The sequence below is a fragment of the Hyperoodon ampullatus genome, assembly GCF_949752795.1.
Source record: "Hyperoodon ampullatus genome assembly, chromosome: 4".
In the NCBI taxonomy this organism is placed as follows: domain Eukaryota; kingdom Metazoa; phylum Chordata; class Mammalia; order Artiodactyla; family Ziphiidae; genus Hyperoodon; species Hyperoodon ampullatus.
In genome coordinates this window covers 111180576-111201186 of record NC_136917.1, presented here as the reverse complement: position 1 = coordinate 111201186, position 20611 = coordinate 111180576, and the positions used below count along the sequence as shown (strand labels likewise).

The following is a 20611-nucleotide window of genomic DNA, read 5'->3' as shown; positions in this document are numbered from 1 at the left end:
CAGTTCTAAATGCTTTGCTGCACATTCTCAGGATGAAATGATAGAGAAAAGGTATGGACAGACGTAGGGCCTCCTCATGTCCAAACTGAACTCATGTATTTTCATTTGCTCTTTTAAACTACAAGAAGAGTGTTAACTGAATGATCCTATGAAATGCAACAGAGTTCAGATAGCTTAGAGAATCATAAACATAGAAATGGCACTTTTCTCTATTTTATTCCTGGAGGGAAAGGGTTGTTTGGGGCACTTTCCATGGCTCAGGGAGCAGATTTGTTAATTTTCTGGCAATAGAGAAATCTTAACCTCAGATTCTTTGCCATGTAATTCCTGTTCATCAGCAACTGAGTCCAAACTGGAACACTTGGAAAGGAGAACGAACATTCACCCATCAAATGTGTGGGTTGTTACCAGATCAGTGGCACCTCACAGCCTCTGTTCCTGTGTGCAGCTTTGCTATAAGAAAGGCAGCTGGTTAAGGACATATGTACCTTAGAAAGACTTTGACATATATTTTCAACTGTAGTGAGTTAGGCAGAATGCAAAGCAGAGTAATAAGAGTTAATGTTTTCACCTATTTATTTTTATATTTCACATGTATATTTTATATGTTCAAAGTAGGCAAGAATTGCTAATGTTACTGCGAGGTGAAATGTTAAAAGTAACTCAGGAACAGGTAGTATATATAAAGACCAACACAAATGCATGGAAAACATGGGTGAAAAGAGAAAAGGATAAGGTTTAAATGATTCAAAACCTAAACAAAATTAATATACAGATATACTATCCTCCATTCGGTGCATGAGAAAATTATTTGATATTGGAATTAAATATCTTTATTTTCTGGTTTTCTTGAATACAACTTCTTCAAATTTTCAATGATCTCAGGAATTTAAAAAACTAGGTGTTTTTAATCTGGGTTCCAAGAGAAAGAGAAATATGCTGAATTGATTGCTATACCTTGGAAAAAGTCAATTTTACTATTTTGACCAAATAGGCTAGAAATAATGGGACCCTATTGCCTTCATATTTCAATATTACTTCCAAAATAAGAGCAAGTAAAATCATGCTCAGGATTCTTTGATTATAAGAAACAATACCTTCTTAGAAGGCAAACGAAAGAAATTCAAGATCAGTACCAATAGAGAAAAGAGTCAACAAAAGGTTTCAAAATTCTAGCATTATAAGATTAAGCTTAATAATCACAAGACTCTCAGTGTTCACACAGTTGTCATAAAAAGTGAAAGTTAAAATTATTCTTGGTAAATTCATGTGTCTGTACAAGGTGTCATCTTCAGGTTACCTTGGCTTGAGTTAAAGACCTTGTCGTTTGAATTTTTCATGAAAGCCTCTCTGTGGCTTGAAAGCTTGAAGTTGTTCTCCAGTGTGCAGTCCTAGCCTCTGCACACTGTGTGATTAATGGCAACTAGTTTGATTAGTTTAAATCTGGAACATAAATTTTAATTCAGCTTCCTTTTCCCCTCTTAACAGTTCTGCCTGATATCCCTGTCATGCACAGGCAAAAATCTTTATTTTCAGAAGGAATAAATCCTTATGGATTTGAGAGAAATAAGTCATCTGGGATGAGGAACTAGTAAATATAGTGCCAAATTTTCACTTTAGAGACCATATGCCTAAAGAAAGATGGATGCCCCTTACCTGAGATTAAACAATGCTTTTCAAAGTCTCTGGAGTCTGGATATATAGTTGTTGATCAATGGTTATTTTTATCACAATTTTCAAAGAAAGGATCACCAACTTAGCTTTAGAATGTAAAATCAGTCTTCAGACTTTTCTATTATGACTTTGGTGTTTGTATGCCTGATTCAACACAGAAAACCCAAAAGATCTGGAAAGGGCCGTAGAGCAATGTGCTTTCAGAAGGGAAGTGTTTTGTTTAAATTTTTCTAATGTTTTATGAACAGTTATATGAAGCAGATGTAGCCTACTGAAGTCAATGGCTAGATGAACTATAGTTACTATCAATAATTTCGCTCTACTATAAGTCCTACATCCTGGGAACAGAGCAGGTGCTCTGCTGGCAGCAAGAAGGGACATTTTGCTGCTACTAAGATACCTGGGTAGAGAAACAGCACTCCAGAGCCCCTGGCATGTGATGAAAAACTCCCTCCCCCTTGTGCTGAAAGTCTCAATCATTTGAATGTATCTCCTTTGCAGTGTCTATGTGGAGATGTTCACAAGTCTGAATAAAAATGAGGTACATTTCACGTTAGTACGTTATTAAAAATTTAGCTCTAGCATTCCTGGTGACAAGTGACATATTCAAGCAAATAGCTGTGTTATCACTTCTGGGCTTTATCATATTAAAGAGGAAATATGCTGCTAAAAATATGACGACCCCTGTCACTTTATTGCTAAGCAATCGCAGCTAATTAATGATTTTCTGTATCATCTAAGACAAATCAAGAATTCCATCTAGAGCAGTTATTGCAGAAATATTCTGTGTTAGGCCCCAGTTAAGCTTTTGTTGATTTGAAGTAATATTTTTCCTACATAAAAAGTACAAAAATACTCACTGAAGGTTACTGAGAAGCTGTTTGATTTGACATAAAGATGAAGACACACTTCTTTTCTGAGACAGTACACTTTGTGATTCACAGGATAACTTGCATCACACGCAATTTAATGAAAGCTCTCAAATAAGCGATTTTATTCCTATCCATGATTGCAGACATTTACAAAACCATAACATCTGAGTTCACCTTAAAAAATAACTTATATAAAGCAGTGATATACACAGCACAAAATAGATCGGGGGGGGCAGGAGCAACTTTTAATAATTAAAATGTAAACGTGAAAAAAAGGATGGAATAAAAGTCCCTACTTATTTCTACTTAAGATGTCATGTGATAGTATTTTACAATGTCCTGTGGGTCAATGTATGTATGTGCATGTGTCCATATAACATACACACATACAATACATTCTCTTTCCCACACATATACATACACAGATAATCATTTGCAGTTCCGTTGAGGGCAATTCTAATGTGCCGCTCTGTACAGTTGTTCGAATCACGTTTGGACCCGCTTTCTTCACAAAATAGGGGAGAGAGCAGGAAATAAAAAGGTTGGTTTGGTGTGACTGAGATTCCTTTGTTTAACTGTACACTGTGATGAATAATTTTCTTCCGTAGTAGTTCGGTGAAGGGCTGACTCACTGTGGTTTCCATGAGGAGACTTGGTAATGGATCACACACTCATTGTCATGCTAGGGGAGTACTAGAAGGAGAGAAGAATCCATATTTTAACAACAATTCTTCTACAGGCCACTAACATTCCCCTTGGTAAACAATAGTAACTGTGAATTCTGATGTCTTTTATGCACAAGCTTTAAATACAGCATAAAAATAAGAAAGCATAAAAAGAGGAAAATTATATAGAATTGACTGTCCTGAACTGTTAAATATTTCCTCTGGAAAGCAAGCAGTCTCATTCTCTCTCTGAGCTTAGGGGTTTGATAAGTACCTAGTCCCTCAGCTTTCTCCTTCTAGCCAGATTCATGTTTCATAGGTCCTTGGAACAATTTGGGTAAATCTAGTCCAAGGTTGATTCATAATAATCAAATACATGTGAGGGATAGGATAGTCTTTGTTAGCTGTGTAAACTTGGGAGGTTACTAACCTCTCTGTTCTTGTTTCCTCACCTGTAAAATCAGCTTAATGATAGTATTGATCTTTTTTTTTTTTACATCTTTATTGGAGTATAATTGCTTTACAATGGTGTGTTAGTTTCTGCTTTATAACAAAGTGAATCAGTTATACATATATATATGTTCCCATATCTCTTCCCTCTTGCGTCTCCCTCCCTCCCACCCTCCCTATCCCACCCCTCTAGGTGGTCACAAAGCACCGAGCTGATCTCCCTGTGCTATGTGGCTGCTTCCCACTAGCTATCTACCTTACGTTTGGTAGTGTATATATGTCCATGCCACTCTCTCGCTTTGTCACAGCTTACCCTTCCCCCTCCCCATATCCTCAAGTCCATTCTCAAGTAGGTCTGTGTCTTTATTCCTGTCTTACCCCTAGGTTCTTCATGACATTTTTTTTTCTTAAATTCCATATATATGTGTTAGCATACGGTATTTGTCTTTCTCTTTCTGACTTACTTCACTCTGTATGACAGACTCTAGGTCCATCCACCTCATTACAAATAGCTCAATTTCATTTCTTTTATGGCTGAGTAATATTCCATTGTATATATGTGCCACATCTTCTTTATCCATTCATCTGACGATGGACACTTAGGTTGTTTCCATCTCCGGGCTATTGTAAATAGAGCTGCAATGAACATTTTGGTACATGACTCTTTTTGAATTATGGTTTTCTCAGGGTATATGCCCAGTAGTGGGATTGCTGGGTCATATGGTAGTTCTATTTGTAGTTTTTTAAGGAACCTCCATACTGTTCTCCATAGTGGCTGTACCAATTCACATTCCCACCAGCAGTGCAAGAGTGTTCCCTTTTCTCCACACCCTCTCTAGCATTTATTGTTTCTAGATTTTTTGATGATGGCCATTCTGACTGGTGTGAGATGATATCTCATTGTAGTTTTGATTTGCATTTCTCTAATGACTAATGATGTTGCGCATTCTTTCATGTGTTTGTTGGCAGTCTGTATATCTTCTTTGGAGAAATGTCTATTTAGGTCTTCTGCCCATTTTTGGATTGGGTTGTTTGTTATTTAGCTGCATGAGCTGCTTATAAATTTTGGAGATTAATCCTTTGTCAGTTGCTTCATTTGCAAATATTTTCTCCCATTCTGAGGGTTGTCTTTGATCGTATCAATCTTAAGTGGGTTTTGGGAGGACTGAGTATAAAACCCTTAAAACTATATTTATTGAATACACGGAAAGTGCTCAGTAAATGCTGGAGTAATAGTATAACTCCCAGCTGGCCATAAGAAATCCTTATTAAAGCATTTAGAAAATACTTAAGAGTCTGATTTATACTTTAGCATATAAACTTCTTACTTGAAGCTGTGACTCCTATCTCAGTCCACAGGCATTTCTGGGTGGGAGTAGGGGCATTCTTGTTACATGTTACTTGTCAGTTTGAGGCTGACCATTGGTAAAAGGCGAGACTTTCAGAAATTTGGAAAAGTGGTCTTAACAAATGACAAACAGCAATTATTTTGATAATGATGCCAATCTACCCTCATATGCTTAAGGAATAGACTGTGACAGAAAAATTCTAGAGCAGCTCTGCCCAACAGAACTTACTTCAACGATGGATACATTCCACAACCTGTGGTGTCCAGTACGAAAGCCACTAGCCACATGTGGCAACTTGAGCCCATGAAGTGTGGCCAGTGCCACTGAGGAACTAAATTTTTTTTTTTTTTTTTTTTTTTTTTTTGCGGTACGCGGGCCTCTCACTGTTGTGGCCTCTCCCGTTGTGGAGCACAGGCTCCGGACGCGCAGGCTCAGCAGCCATTGCTCACGGGCCCAGCCGCTCCGTGGCATGTGGGATCTTCCCGGACCGGGGCACGAACCCGTGTCCCCTGCATCGGCTGGCGGACCCTCAACCACTGCGCCACCAGGGAAGCCCAGGAACTAAAATTTTAATGTTATTTAACTTTAACTTATTTAAATATCCCCACGTAGCTGGTGGCTACCATCTTGGACAGCACATTATAGATCACCTGTGACGGGAAGGAGGAGCGTCTATTTCCAAGTGGTAACAGTTTCCGTATTTAATATGACCTCTTGAATATTTTAAATCCTTTATAAGAACCTGTGAGGACCAGGGCAAAAGGGAATTCCTTTTAATGCGCTAATAATGATTGCGCCTCATGGAAAGAGGCAGATAAAGTGAGAGGGTTTGGTCCCAGGCTGCAGGGACTTAACCAGGAACAGTGATGGTCCTGGGAAGGGGAGCATGAACCTTCTAAAAAAGGAACAGACAGAACAGAAAGAAGTGAATTCCAAATGAGCGGAGGTTGTGCAGGAACCAGAAATGAAGTATAAGGTGTGTACTAGATAGGGATGGATTTGTTAATATGGAGAAAGCAGGATTTCCCAGGGAAGAGTACAGGGTGACAGTGGCTTATCTGGCAGAAGTCTGGACTGGAGGTCATTAGAGTTTGATCTAGTGCTCAAACCAAAAAACCCACATTGATCCTGAGTAAAAGCAGATGACTAGGCCTGAAAACGGGTCACGACCTTAGGGGGAGGATTGTTAATCCTTTAAACACAGGTCAAATCAAGGAAAAATCTACTTGTTAATCCCTTAATAGCCTCAAATTTCCTCCGTATAGGAAAGCTAATTTATATATGTTACTGACCTTCCACATTGGATTACAGTGAGTAGGGTGATATAAAGGGGAGACCACCAGAGAAGCGAAAGGGGATTCAGTTTGATAGAAAAACTCTCTCTTTATGCTTGATAGTGGAAACGAAAAAGCAAAGCTAAGCAAAACCCCAAACCCCCAAATAATCATTGAGAAGGATCAGTGAAGTGGAGCCCATCCCGTCCCTGAGCTGGGAGGGGATCTACCCCCATCTCAACAGGAGGTACCATGCAAATCTCCACTACAAATAATGACAGCACACTGCCATGACCTATCCACAACCTTTGACAAAATCATCATATTTTGGCATTTGACTTTTAGGGGCAAGACTAAAACAAGAAGATAAATGGATACTAAGGTTTTATTAAAAGTAGAAAACATAAGAATATGGCAAAATGGGCAAAGGAAATTTAATCTATGCTTTCTATGGCTACTGTTATTTATAGTAAGGATCAGTGAGCCGGTCAGTACTGCCCAGTAGAACCTTCTGTGATGATGGATATGTTCTATTCCGTGCTGTTCAGCACAGCACCCACACATGGCTGCTGAGCTCTTAAAACGTAGCTAGTGTAATTTAGGAACTGAAAATTTAACTGTATTTAATTTTAAATAGCACAGCTAGATCATCAATCATTATTATTATTATTATTATTTTTTTGCGGTACACGGGCCTCTCACTGTTGCGGCCTCTCCCGTTGCGGAGCACAGGCTCTGGACGCGCAGGCTCAGCGGCCATGGCTCACGGGCCCAGCCGCTCCGCGGCATGTGGGATCTTCCCGGACCGGGCCACGAACCCGTGTCCCCTGCATCGGCAGGCGGACTCTCAACCACTGCACCACCAGGGAAGCCCATCAATCATTATTTTAAAGACAAAGATTTTAATGGGTATATTGTGCCAATCTAAAAACAGTGAAAGACTTTAAAGCTTTTTTAAAGTCTCCTTTTTTTAAAAGGACTTCAAAGGATATGTTGGAAAAAAATTTTCTGGATAAGTCATAGTTAATTCTAGAGACCATCTCATTTAATGCACATCCTGAATAATCAGATTTTAAAAATCCCTGAATCCTTTTTTCACAAGGATTATTCCAGTTCATTCAAATGCAATGTAACATTAAGGAATATAGTTAAGAATATACTATAGCCTTCATTCTAATTATACACCATTAAAAGTATGCGTATGTAGAGACAAGTATATATGCACATTCTCTGCTACCAAGCATGGGTATTGGTTGCTCCCATTTCTTAACACTGGCAATTGTTAGGATTTTTAACCTGTGTTATTTCAAATGTCTTAAGCAAATCTTACAGTAAAATGAGAATTTGTTACAGATTCATTGGGAAGTTAAGAGAGTTAGGCTTATTCAGGGAGGAAACTGAGTGGAAAATAGGGTACAACAAGAAAGTCAGGGCCAGATTCAGTCAGAAAGGATGGAAGCACCATCTCCAAGCAATACAGCTCAAAAATTAGCAAGCATCTAATGAAATTTAAATTTTGAATAGTACAAGTAACTATAAAATGATGCCCTAAGTGTATTTGGTACAGTAAAATAGACTGTATTTGTGTGTGACTGTCTTTTTATAAGCGATGGGCTATTTGCACTGCTAAGGCTGTAAACTGCTCATCTCCTGCTGCCTTTATTGAAACTGCTTCAACTAAGTAAGATTGAGGGAAATTGCAAACATTCTAGGGAAACTCACAGAATGTGCCAGCAAAAAGGAATTTTTCTATTGATTACTATTCAAGCAGAAGTGGCTTACAGTTTTCTAGAAGTAGAAGAGCAAGTGTTAAATGGGGTATCATATTTAGAGACATAAAATATTCATGGTGTATTGTCCTGAGACCACACTGCAATGTTTCTGTTGTACGGCTGCATCAATATGCCATGACATATTCTAGTGTTTGTGTCAGAATGCTGTGATATCAGGTTGCCCTGATATCACAGCATTCAAAACTATTCTGAGTCTGGTTCTCCTCGATCAAATGATAAAATGGCCTTACAATGCTGTTGACTGCATCAGTGTTTGGTTTAGCATGTAAAACATGAGCTAGAGAATTTATTATACCCAGTTCATGTACCATGGACTCCATCAGAAATATCCATTAAATCTTTGAACAATGTGCATACATTTCTGTTCACACACTTCAAGAACACTTCAGATCTTACATTTCTCTTCATACACTTCAAGAACACTTCAGATCTTACATTTCTATTTCTAAGCATCTATATAATATTTTATTTTCTTAATGAGAGATAATACTACAGATACCTGAGCTGAACTAAAGTGAAATAAATCTAGTGTGTATGTGACTATGTAAAAAAAAAAATTGGGGCATATGTGATTTCTTTACAATAGAAGAAAATGAAAAAAGGCAGTAAGGGTAATAGGAAATGATCTACCACCTTGTTTATAAGTTCTATTTGACACCATGATTTTAATAGCATGTTTGCTCAGTTGATTATAGTTCAATGCTATGGTGAAAATATTCTGCTAAATTAATTCAAGAAATAAGACTAACTGCTTTCTTTACTTGAGAGGCACGAAGCACTATTCTTTGAATTAAGCCTTTTTGTATTGTTTTTAAAGCCAAACATTTTATAGAATTTGAACACTAGGGGGCATCTTTGTTTCTTGAAATAAAGGCTTTTTTTTTGATCCCCCCCCAAGAGCCTGAATGTTGAAACATTTTTTGATTCCTATTTTCTTGTGTAAAGCGTGTTGGCACTGCAAGGTTTCTGCCTTTGGGTTGGACATTTCTGTTTCTATATTGATTACATTAAGTAGTATGTGTAAGGTGACTGGGATAGTATCTGCACATGATTATCAGTCAATAGACGTTTGCTGTCTTCCCAGGCCTCTTATGTGGTTAAACTTCAAGATAAAGACTGACAAACCCTCAAAAGGCAGACTGTTAAAAAATCCGTGCTTTTCAGACTTATGTGCATTAAAAACCACTAGAATTCAGTTTGCATGTTTAGTCACTGGAAATGTTTTCTTTTTAAAAATTATTTATTTATTTTTTTAAATTGGATTATAATTGCTTTACAATGTTGTGTTAGTTTCTGCTGTACAGTGAAGTGAATCAACTATATGTATACATATATCCCCTCCCTCTTGGACCTCCTGGTTTTCCTTGATGATAGTAAAGCTAACTTAGTGGAGATACCTAGTCTATTTACTTCTTTAAGGCCTTACTACATTTGTCAGCAATGAATCTCTTTTGTCTTCTTCCTCTCTGCTCTCTTTTCTTGATCTCTTAAAAAGGTGCAAACAAAAATGTGTGGATGTGATAGAGGAAGCCACAGATAACCAGGGTGTCACTCATAGCATGTAGACCCCTCACCCGGCAGACAGAGCAGCGCAGCCAGTGTGGACCCGCTTCCAAGGCTGCAGTACCCTCCAGGTGGTGGTGCAGGTTCTCAACCACCATCCAAGTATTTCTTTTTTGGGGACTTTGCTAGTGGGGACAGGAGAGAGGGAAGGGGGAGACAGGAGGGAGCTTCTGTTTTCTGCTAACTCTGCACAACAGTCTGGCGTTTTACCTGCTTCTTGGCTTCAAGGGTAGTGAGGCTGGGTCAGGAGTCAGGGGTGGGGGAAGCCCTACTCCAGTGGCTCTATATGCTACACACATATTCCCAGAGGGATCTGCTATCCAGCATGTGCATAATCCACTTGGGGTTAAAGGATGAGGCTGGTGTTTATTCTGCACGAAGTAGTTTTTTAAGTCCTGTTCTATCTGATTCTCTGATCCCCGTGAAGAGCTTTCTGATGCCAACTCTGAAGCAGCTCCCCTCTCTGGCAAACAAGGCGGCAGTCGCCCACAACAAATCTGGGAAGGAAGGGGGGAGAGTTCCTGTCGTCGCTGCCCCTAAAGTTAAAGTCACGTGGAACCTTTTTAAAGAAGTCTTCTTTTCCAATACAAAATTAATACTTTCCTTGGTGCTCTTAAAACACCTGGTTTATATCTATTGTAGCACTTATTAATCTGACATATGGTTTAATTAGTTGTGCAAACATGTTCTTCCCATCAGATTGCATTCTTTGAGGTTAGGGATGTGTTATGTTTGTTTCAGAATATTTTGTCCTTAACCTAGTGCTTTGCATAGTGCAGGCTCAATAAATGTTGAATTGAACTGAATTAATTATCATAATATACCTCACTAAATTATACCATTACTGGAAGAATTAGCATAAAATGAAATTAATGTCTCTAATTAAAGTGAACATTAATTAATTAAAATTAACTAATTTGTCCATAGTCTTGAAGCAAACTAGTGAAAGAAATGGGCTCTAAGAAATCCCATAATCCTAAACATTATGAAAAACTATATAGTTCCTCACATTTTTCTATTTCCTCATCATCGACAGGCTAATCTTTTGATTTCTTTAAATATGAGTTTTTATGTATACCTTCTTGGTTCTCACTAATCATAAATATCCTGCAAATAAAACAGATAAACTAAAGATCATCATATTATTTCTAGTTTTAACAGAAATTAAAGTTTAAAAACAAGGGAAGTCTTGTCCCATGCCGAGGTGCTAGGTCAACACCAAGAAGTAAAGGAAACCTCAGAACACTCAATCTTGGGTTCCATTTTGGGAAGCAGCCATTCTGCGCAAAAGTAGGTATGTTACTAGCCACCGCTTCAAATTCTGATGGCATCAACTCTGGTAAAGGTCTGGGCAAAATGAAGGTGATTTTCTCTTCTGATTCTGTTTATAGTTTGGTAGATCCTCCATTATTTTAATGATGGCGGTACATGTATTGGAGGCACTGATTTTATGAACATGAAACTAGTTTGGGTTCTGAACTCCTTTATTCCAGTTCAGGAGTTCTTAGAAGAGAATGTGCATCAGCATCACTGACGAAGCTTTTTCACATGGGAGGATGCCTGGCCCCACTCCTGGAAATTCTGATTTGCTGGGTCCAGGGAGGGTTCTGGGAAATTGTATTTTTAAAAATTCTATAGATGCTTCTTATGTGAAATATTAGTTAATAAATTATTGTATGATGCAGTAAGTCCTTGAGAAAAGATACCATGTTGTCCTTTTGGTCTTCCCAGTGCCTAGCACATTGCTTTGGCCTGTAGTCAGTGCTCAGTGACTGTTAAATGAAGGAATGAATTTTATCACTTCTCCATTTGCTCCTATCTACTTCTATGGAGACATGAAATGATATTGCCTTTGCTTAACACTATAGTCACACAGAAAACAACGTGGATATCCAGTTCGGGTTAAATGTAAATAACTCGTTAACATACAAGACAGGAAAGTCTAGTGCATAATGTAAAGACATCTTAGAGACAATTTTCAGAGCTTTCAGGACAGCACTGAGAATAAACCTGGTTTTGCAGTGATCAGAGACATTTTAGTAATGTGAAAAATTTATAAAAACGATCACATATGCAACCTGTTTCTAGTACGTTCCTTTATGGTGGATGTTTTCTAAAGTAAAATTAGTATTAAGGTTTTTGTCTTTGTAACTATGTACATAGAATCGGAGTAGAAAGTTTATTTTTTAATACTTTCAAAGAAATTCCACTTAGTTTTCTAACTTTTAAAAGATCAACCTATTGAACTCTAGATAAACAGTCGTAATAATGGCTTTATGCATTTATTCTAAAGAAGAGCTTCAGAAATAAAATCTGGATATAGTAACGTAGTCAAGGGAATACTTACACTCTCACTCTGAAAAGGATTTAAGAAATTTCCCCCCATTTCGCCATCATCCCTAGGAGTGCCCGGCTGATTACTCAGGCTCATATTATTGGGAGAATTCTGTAAACAAGATTTAGAAAACAAAGCATTTTGAAGATTTTAATTTCCCTTTTACATGGTACTGTTTCAAACATGGAATCTATACCATCATCTCTAAGGACAAAGCAGACTTATAATTCCAATCTCAGACTTCTACCATGGATTCTGTTCATTCTTTGCACCTTGACAAGTACTAATGCTTTCCCAAATGAAAATTAAAAAACAGAAAACCCCAAATAGTTCACTGTAACTCTTCGTCTTAGTCTCAGAATCATTTATTCCATTTCCCACTCTCAGTTCATAGAGTTCCTAGACTTCTGGAGAGCTTAAGAAACATTCCCAGGAGGGGCATGATGAAGTGTGCAGTCCACCCACTGATCAGGCGGGATGGAACAATAAGTTCCCTGGGTGATTTTACTAATCAAACTCCAAAGGTCACTGTTTTGATAAATGTTTCCCTTTAATTCTACATGTGGTTTACATAGTAACACGACTTTAACCATTATTTTTATATGAACCATAAGGAAAAAAGGAAAATGGTTAACGATAGTTAAGAACAAGAGAAATAAATACCTCAGGACTTGAGAATTCAGTATGTACTTGTACAGGAAAAGGAGGCTCAGAGGTGGAGTGATTTAGAACCCTTTCCTATCATTTGTTTGAGCAGATTTATTTGAAACTTTTAGGATAAAATGGCTGATATTAGCAATCTAATCAAACAAAGTTAACAGTATACTGCTTTATATTCTATTTAAGTTCGCTAGTCTTGTTTTTGCTGTGCGATTTTAGCCACGTGAGGTCATCTGATACTCCACGTCGATAGGGAATACAGAATGGCAGCAGCGTATAAAGCATGCTCACACAGGATTGCAACTATGACTAAGGGATTCTTGTAAAAATAAACTTCAAGGTTAAAAACTTTTACTTGTTATTTCAAATGTAAGCCAGGTTTTAGAGTTTTTTCCTGAGCCGTTGCCATTTTATATTTTGTTTTTGAATAAGTTTTTAGATTTTTTTAAACAAAATTGCTCTGAGGATTTTGACTTAACTAAAACCAAGTTAGGCAATAAAAACGAAAATGTCATGAATGGGTTATCCTCAGAAGAATATGTGCTTTTAAAAAATATGGTTAAACTGTAAAGCAGAGACAGGTAGATGAGCTGGTAGAAATAGAGCTTGTATCTTGTCCTGCTGTGCACCCCACAGGGAGGATCTGAGAACAGGGATCCTCTGAAGCCTGTAGGAGCTCCATTTGCCAGTGAACCCCAAGGGCTGGGGAACCACAGCTTAATGGCATAAAGAGGATTCTATTTTCTTTTTTTTTTTGTTTTTTTGTTTTTTTGTGGTACGCGGGCCTCTCACTGTCGCGGCCTCTCCCATTGCGGAGCACAGGCTCCGGACGTGCAGTCTCAGCGGCCATGGCTCACGGGCCCAGCCGCTCCACGGCATGTGGGATCTTCCCGGACCGGGGCACGAACCCATGTCCCCTGCATCGGCAGGCGGACTCTCAACCACTGCGCCACCAGGGAAGCCCTATTTTCTTTTTTTTTTGGAAAAATTTTTTTTCTCTGGAAATGTTAGTTTCCCAAGTATAAAGTAACTGGACTTTGAAATGAATATGGATAACCTGATTTCCTGAAAAAAAAAATTAAGTAAAATTGAAATGCAATTAACTAAGCTATAGGTAACTAAGCTACAACTCATGAATAAAGTTATTAATCAACTGTGTCTTGAAAATAGGAATGATAAAGCTTACTAAGGTCAAAAAAGGGCAAATTTATAAAAACACTATAAGATTTACCCCAAATCTAGAAGTCTTTGGTGAAGGCATATTTGTCATTTCATACATAATGGAGAAACTGGCAATCTTGGAATAAAAAAATAATCTAACATACCTATACAGGGGTATTTGAGCATGTATTTGGAAGCTGCATACTTTTACGTATTCAAACAGATATATGAAACGAGCCCTGTCCATCCTTGTGTGATATTCACACTTCTAGCCTTAAGTACATGAGGTGCCCTGAGAGGAGCAGCATATCTCTGACTAAATTGGGGTGCTCCCAGACTCTGCTGCACTTTTGCCATGTATCATTTCTTTTTTTATTTTTTTAAAAACGTTTTATTGGAGTATAGTTGATTTACAATGTTGTGTTAGTTTCAGGTGTATAGCAGAGTGTATCAGTTATACATGTACATATATCTACTCTTTTTTAGATTCTTTTCCCATATGGGCCATTATAGAGTATTCAGTAGAGTTCCCTGTGTGATACAGTAGGTCCTTATTAGTTGTCTCTTTTATACATAGTAGTCTGTATATGTCAATCCCAATCTCCCAATTTATCCCCTGCCCCTTACCACAGGTAACTATAAGTTTGTTTTCCACATCTGTAACTCTATTTTTGTTTTGTAGATAAGTTCATTTGTATCCTTTTTTTAAACTCCACATCAAAGTGATATCATTTCTTGATTTGCAATTCTGAAAGTCTGGCTACCTTCAAATTGATTCCTGACTCAAAGTGTCGATTTAAAAATATCTGAAGTTTGAAAGTAACATTACAGTAATATTTAAATACGTATAAAACACTTCATGGTGTTTCTGTTTTCCATGCAATCTTTTCATAGCATGGTGGCTCAGCATTAAACTTTTTTAGGGGGCAGTGGTGGTGGTGTATATGAGAACATTGAGAGGCAGATTAAAAGGACACATTCAACACAGAAAACTGAGCTAATATCAGATCTCTGAAACCTGTTCCTATCTAGCTCACTGGGTATATTTGAAAATCATGAAATGATAGAACATCTTTAAAAAATCTGAGGTAATCTCTGCAAAATGTTGTGAAAACAACAAAAGTTGCTCAATGAGGAGTCTTAAGGAAATTGTGCTGTCCATGGTCCCTGGGTGACATGATGAAGATATAGCTAAAGATATACTCAGTATTGGTATATGAGGAACAGCTAAGACAGTGGTTCCAAACACCAGCCCAGAGCAGGTTATGACGGTGGGTGGCAATGAACTGTGTGTGTGCTACATTTAACTGTAGCTATGTTTGTGTGCAGTGTCTCCAGTAGATTTCATCAACAAGGCAAGAATATAATGCACAAAAAGGGCGTAGGTTGGTCAAACAATTTCTTAAAATGGAGTAAGAAATTTAAAAAATGTAATACTGATGCTTGACAAAATACAGGTTTAACTGGAGAATTAGGAAGATGCAGCTAGAGACCCAAGAGCAATTTTGAACACAATTGCTAAGCAGAAGTGGTTAAGATCATCTTCTGATTCACAAACAAGAATGACTAGAAAAAGAATAGGATAAAAAGGAGTGAGCCCAGTAAATAAGAGAAAAGGGAGAAGAGAGCTTCTTGAGATGGCCGGACATGTGGTGGAAAAGGAAGAAGGTGGGGAAAACGAAGTTAGTGACAACTTGCATAGCTTGGAGTAAAAGGCTGAAAAATTCAGCTGTGAGTCGAAAGACATAGGGAAAAAATAATTGGGAGGGGGGTGTACAATACGGTTGATGCTGCTGATTAGAGGTAAAGTGACAGACAAGTGGAGATGGGACAAACAATAGTGGTACCATCACCCAGACAGCCTGGTTAGAGCCTGGAGCCAAGGAACGAGGAGTGGGGGCAGGGCAGAAATGAGATGCTTAGGAGCCCATTTGAAGGTGGATGCAACCAGTCATTCCTAGTACATTGTTAAGTGGCAAATTTATTACTTGGGCATAATTCTTTTTTTTTAAATTTTTTTCTTTATTTTTACTTATTTATTTTGGCTGCCACGCGCGGCATGCAGGAGGATCTTATTTCCCTGACTAGGGATCGAACCCGTACCCCTTGCAGTAGAAGAGCAGAGTCTTAACTACTGGACCGCCGGGGAATTCCCTTGGGCATAATTCTTATGTCAATTGAAATGTACTTGAACTTTCCTTTGTAAAGTTTTTCCCTATTGTATTTGTTTGGTCTCCTTAGTTATACTGAGCTTCTTGAGGGCAGAAACCATATCTTGTTTGTCTTTGGAATTTCATAGCCCAGAATAATGCCTTGGCACATTAATGTTTACTGAATGAAGGAATTCCTGCCGAACTACAAACCATTTGAGGGCAAAGATTATGTTTGTATTTAAAGAAGTCTTTTGTATTTCCCCATAGTGCACAAGGCAATACTCAGTATATAAAAGTACACAATGGGTGGTCAGTTAATGCTTAAAGAATAAACAGTAATCACTAGGCAAGGGAATGTTATCAGCAGCAGGCACAGTGTGGTGGAAAAACTTGCTTCTGGGTATAGGAATGGGAAAATAAGCATAGAAGGAATAGCAATAGATCTGATATGAGGGCAGATTAGAAGATGGTATTTCATTTGTCATTATGGCCCTTAAAATTTTTTAAAGTGCTTTATAAATTACAAAGTACATTCCCATATAGAATTTCATTTACATCTATGTAGTGTACAAGATTATGTCAGTGGAAATTTTATGAAGACGGCCTTAAGCAATCTGGATGTTCCTGCCTTTGTGTAATGAAGAATTATCTTTAGACATTAGAATATGTTTCTGAAATATAACTTCAGACATTTTACTGTGACCACAAAGCACAATTCAGCCATCATCAATTGTTAGATACCTAAGACAGCCAATACAATCACGGTCATCTGGTTTGTAAAGGTGCTTCCCAGAAAGAAGGCTCTAACGGTATTATACAATTAATCTTATTTTGAAAACAAGGTTTCTGAAGGCTTACCTAATACTATTTCTCACAGAGGTAAGATGATGCCGTTTGTATATATCTATTTTTAGAAAAGAAAAAGATCTTCCTGATTGTTTCTAAACACAGACATCCAAAGTGCATGATGAAGTTCCTAGGCCAAGCAGCCAAGCGATGCAGATACAATGTCAGAATGCCAATTAAACGCTCTCTCTTTTTTTTTTAGCTTGAAGTCTTAATTTATAAGTTTCTATAGCTCAACTTCATTTTATTTTTCTTGGCATCAGGAATTTTACTTTATTATACATGAATATAAATTCAAAGTGGAATTAAAAATGAAGTCATCCTTTAATGAATTTCTGTATTTATTGATATAAAGAAGACTTCTGAGAGAGTCATTCTAGTGGTAGTTAATAATTAGTTCTTATCAGCCATTCTAAATATACATTTGACCCACAGAGAAGTATTTTAAAATTCATCATGACCTAAAAAGTATTTAGGTATTCTTTAAAAAATATACGGCATCTTAGCAAAGGATTAATTTTAGATACTCAGACAACTGACAGAGGAAAAACAGAGACATGTGCTATTGGAAGGGTCACATTCCTACTTCTATTAATATAATTTTCTTCTAATTACTTTCTTACTCTATTTTGTGGAACTATAATAATGATTGAGGACATCAGCATTGCCTGATAAGAGTTTGGAATACAAGTGAGATGTATAAATGCAATGCCCTTACAACATATAATAACCACTTTTTCAAATTTACCTCTTTTCATGTTGCTCTAGATTTCTTTACATTTTCAAAAGATTATCTAAAGTATGTCAGTTTGCTTTACAAATGCGTAACATCATAATGTGATTAAACTGATTATTATTTGCTTGGGTATCAATTAATCATGTATATCACATCCTGTAAATGAATCCTAGCATGCTTTGAAATATTCTTAAAAGGCTAATTTTACCCTTTCCCACAGATTATATGCATTAATATTTTAAACTTCTACTTAATTATATCTGGGCTTCTACTTTCAAACTCTTTAAGAACAAAATTCATAATGTTATTCTCAATCTTAATAAGAGTTCTGTGTGGAATAAAACACAGATAAAAAACAACACAATACATAATACTCACCTTGGAAATACTGTCCATGTCTCCTGAGCCTAAAACAAAATATGGAAAGAAAGCCTTTATTAGGTAATGATTCTATCTGTAAATTAAATACTCCTTTAAAATAAACTAATGTAGTAATGCAGTACACTGTATGTATTTTGCAGTGTATATCTCCTGGATTTTTGAATCTCAAAAAACTACTTTTCTCTTATACTGTGTCGTAAGTAAGTATCATCTGATGACAAATGCAAGGAAGAGTTGTACCTTTCCTTCCCAATCATCTACTTTTTTTGGTAATGGCAGAATAAAAAACTATTGCTGTCATAAATTCCTGAAAGTGAAACAGTAGACATATATATCCTACTCAATTCAAAATTTTAAAATATGTACACTAATACACATGTGTATATATATATTTATAGATATGTAAATAGAGAGCAAGAGAGAGAGAGAGATCTCTATTTTCTGAAATGATGCTTCTGTACATCTGATAAAGTACAAAACAGGCATTTGCAACAATACCTGACAAGATTCTGAACCACGTTTTACTATAATAACCAAAATCAAAGTATAATATTTTAAAGAAAATTTTGGCAGCAACAAATATTCATGGCAATCCATCAAAAGTAAAAATGTCTTCAAAATGTAACATTGTGGTTTTATTTTAATTCTGAGGAGAAATGGACAATCAATACTAATTTCTTACTTAAGAAATGGAATCATAACTTAGGTAACAAAGAAAAATAATCAGATCCTCGCCACATTTTTAGCTTTATTTTTAACTATTTAAATAATTTTCCTGGCATAAAAATACTATAATATTTTAGGGGCTTCCCTGGTGGCGCAGTGGTTGAGAGTCCACCTGCCGATGCAGGGGACACAGGTTCGTGCCCCGGTCCGGGAAGATCCCACATGCCATGGAGCGGCTGGGCCCGTGAGCCATGGCCGCTGGGCCTGCGCGTCCGGAGCCTGTGCTCCGCAACGGGAGAGGCCACAGCAGTGAGAGGCCCGCGTACCGCAAAAAAAAAAAAAAAAAAAAAAAAATACTATAATATTTTAATAGTACAGCATTCAGCAGACAGTCACAAATAAAGTACTGGCTTATTAGTATTAGTTTATAAATAGGCATAATGTTAAATACTGAATGTATATATGTAATTATGTATCTATAAATATATGCAACAATATTCATTATAGATGACAAGTATATGTGAAACTATTTTACAAATTCTGTTCTAGTGAGTAATATAACTAAGAATCTTCTCACTATGACCAAATCCCATCTTTTTGTGAATGATTTTACAAATTAAAACACTGGAAAGTAAATTATTTTGCAATAAATTAGAAAGTAAAATTCTAGAATGGTGCTATCCCCAGTAGAACTTTGTGTGATGCTGGAAATGTTTCCTTGTGCTGTCTGTTACGATAGCCATTAGCTCATATGACTCTATGCACTTGATATGTGGCAGTGCAACTGAAGAACTGAATTTTACATTTAATTTGATTTAGAATTAAGTAGTCACACATGACTAGTAACTACCATAACTGGACAGTGCAAATTAACATTTTGAAAACGAGGCAAAAGAAGCATGGATCCTTAAAAGCACAAAAGTCTATCAAAAAAAAAAGTCTATCAAAGTGTTGTAAATAATTTCTTGATTATTGAAGTTACATAGCTTTTTGAAGTATCAGAGGATGGCATTTCCTGACTTAGGGTGGGGTTGTGAAATCCGTGTATAACCTGAGTTACTCATGGCATAGTTTCTCCAACTTAAGTAAAAGATGGTTCTTTTTCAAATGAAAAAATTATCACAAACCTCCAACCCCACTGTCAGCTTTTAAAATAGTATATGATATATGATGATGATAAACATACAAACATAAAATAAATGTCTTTTTTCCCTTGTTTTGGTTTTGCCTTTGGCCTGCCTACATATACAGTATGCTGTGTGACCAGGTCAATTTTGTACCCCTTGTCTCTGTTTCTCACTGCTGTGAAACTTTGTGTTCACCTTGCAGATATTTGGCTTCATTTGGTAAGAAAACATCATTTATGAAGTATGTTTACAACCATTATTTGCACTACTTGAAATCAGCTTTATCATGAACACAATGTGGGCAGTGTTCTCTCTTAAGAGAATCATTCAGATTATCCAGAATATGATTACCTATTTTACTTTTTAAAAAGAGACAAACATTAAAATACAAAAACAAAATCAAGAAATTCTTGCAGAGGACTGAAGTTCCTCTGAGACTGTGTCTATAGACCTTTGGAGACAAAGGAACCCACTGTGAGGATACCATGGTCCTCTAGGTGCCCAAAGCAGGAGTGTCTCCTTTCATCATAAACACTCAGATTTTGATAAGTTCAAGTAAATACCTGTGAATATGAGCTAGGTTAGAACAATTCTCACATATCTGATTTTCCAAATAATCTCTAGCCATCATAGCAAATATCCTATGGATTAAACTATCAGTTGTAGATAAAAGCTGAAGCATTTCAAAATGAGTTCCTATAAAAAGAAGAACTTTGCAAATCATGATATCCACTATGTAGAATTAAGGTTTTGTTTTGAATTCATTTCTGAACATCAGATTTAATATCCTTACCTAAAGAGCCATTCATGTGATGTGACTCCATTCCTCCTAATCCACCCATGGGACCATCTGACCCAGGGCCCATTGGAAACTATTTTAAAAATGGAGAAAATGACTGTGATCAC

At 36.9% G+C, this 20611-nt stretch overlaps 1 protein-coding gene across 23 annotated transcripts in view; it reads right to left on the bottom strand.

The window, feature by feature from the left end:
- Positions 1–3140: 3140 nt before the first annotated feature.
- SSBP2 (single stranded DNA binding protein 2) overlaps positions 3141–20611 on the bottom strand; it is a gene marked incomplete at both ends in the record, with an annotated part of 301811 nt that continues 284340 nt past the window's right edge. For 21 of the 23 annotated variants that reach the window (XM_079702653.1, XM_079702669.1, XM_079702654.1 and 18 more), the window contains 4 exons: positions 3141–3239; positions 11988–12086; positions 17910–17938; positions 20499–20577. In XM_079702653.1, coding sequence (XP_079558779.1) covers positions 3210–3239; positions 11988–12086; positions 17910–17938; positions 20499–20577 — 237 coding nt within the window. Of the gene's footprint in view, positions 3240–11927; positions 12087–17909; positions 17939–20498; positions 20578–20611 lie in introns of those variants that run through there. The other 2 variants (XM_079702665.1, XM_079702664.1) reach the window with 2 other exon arrangements.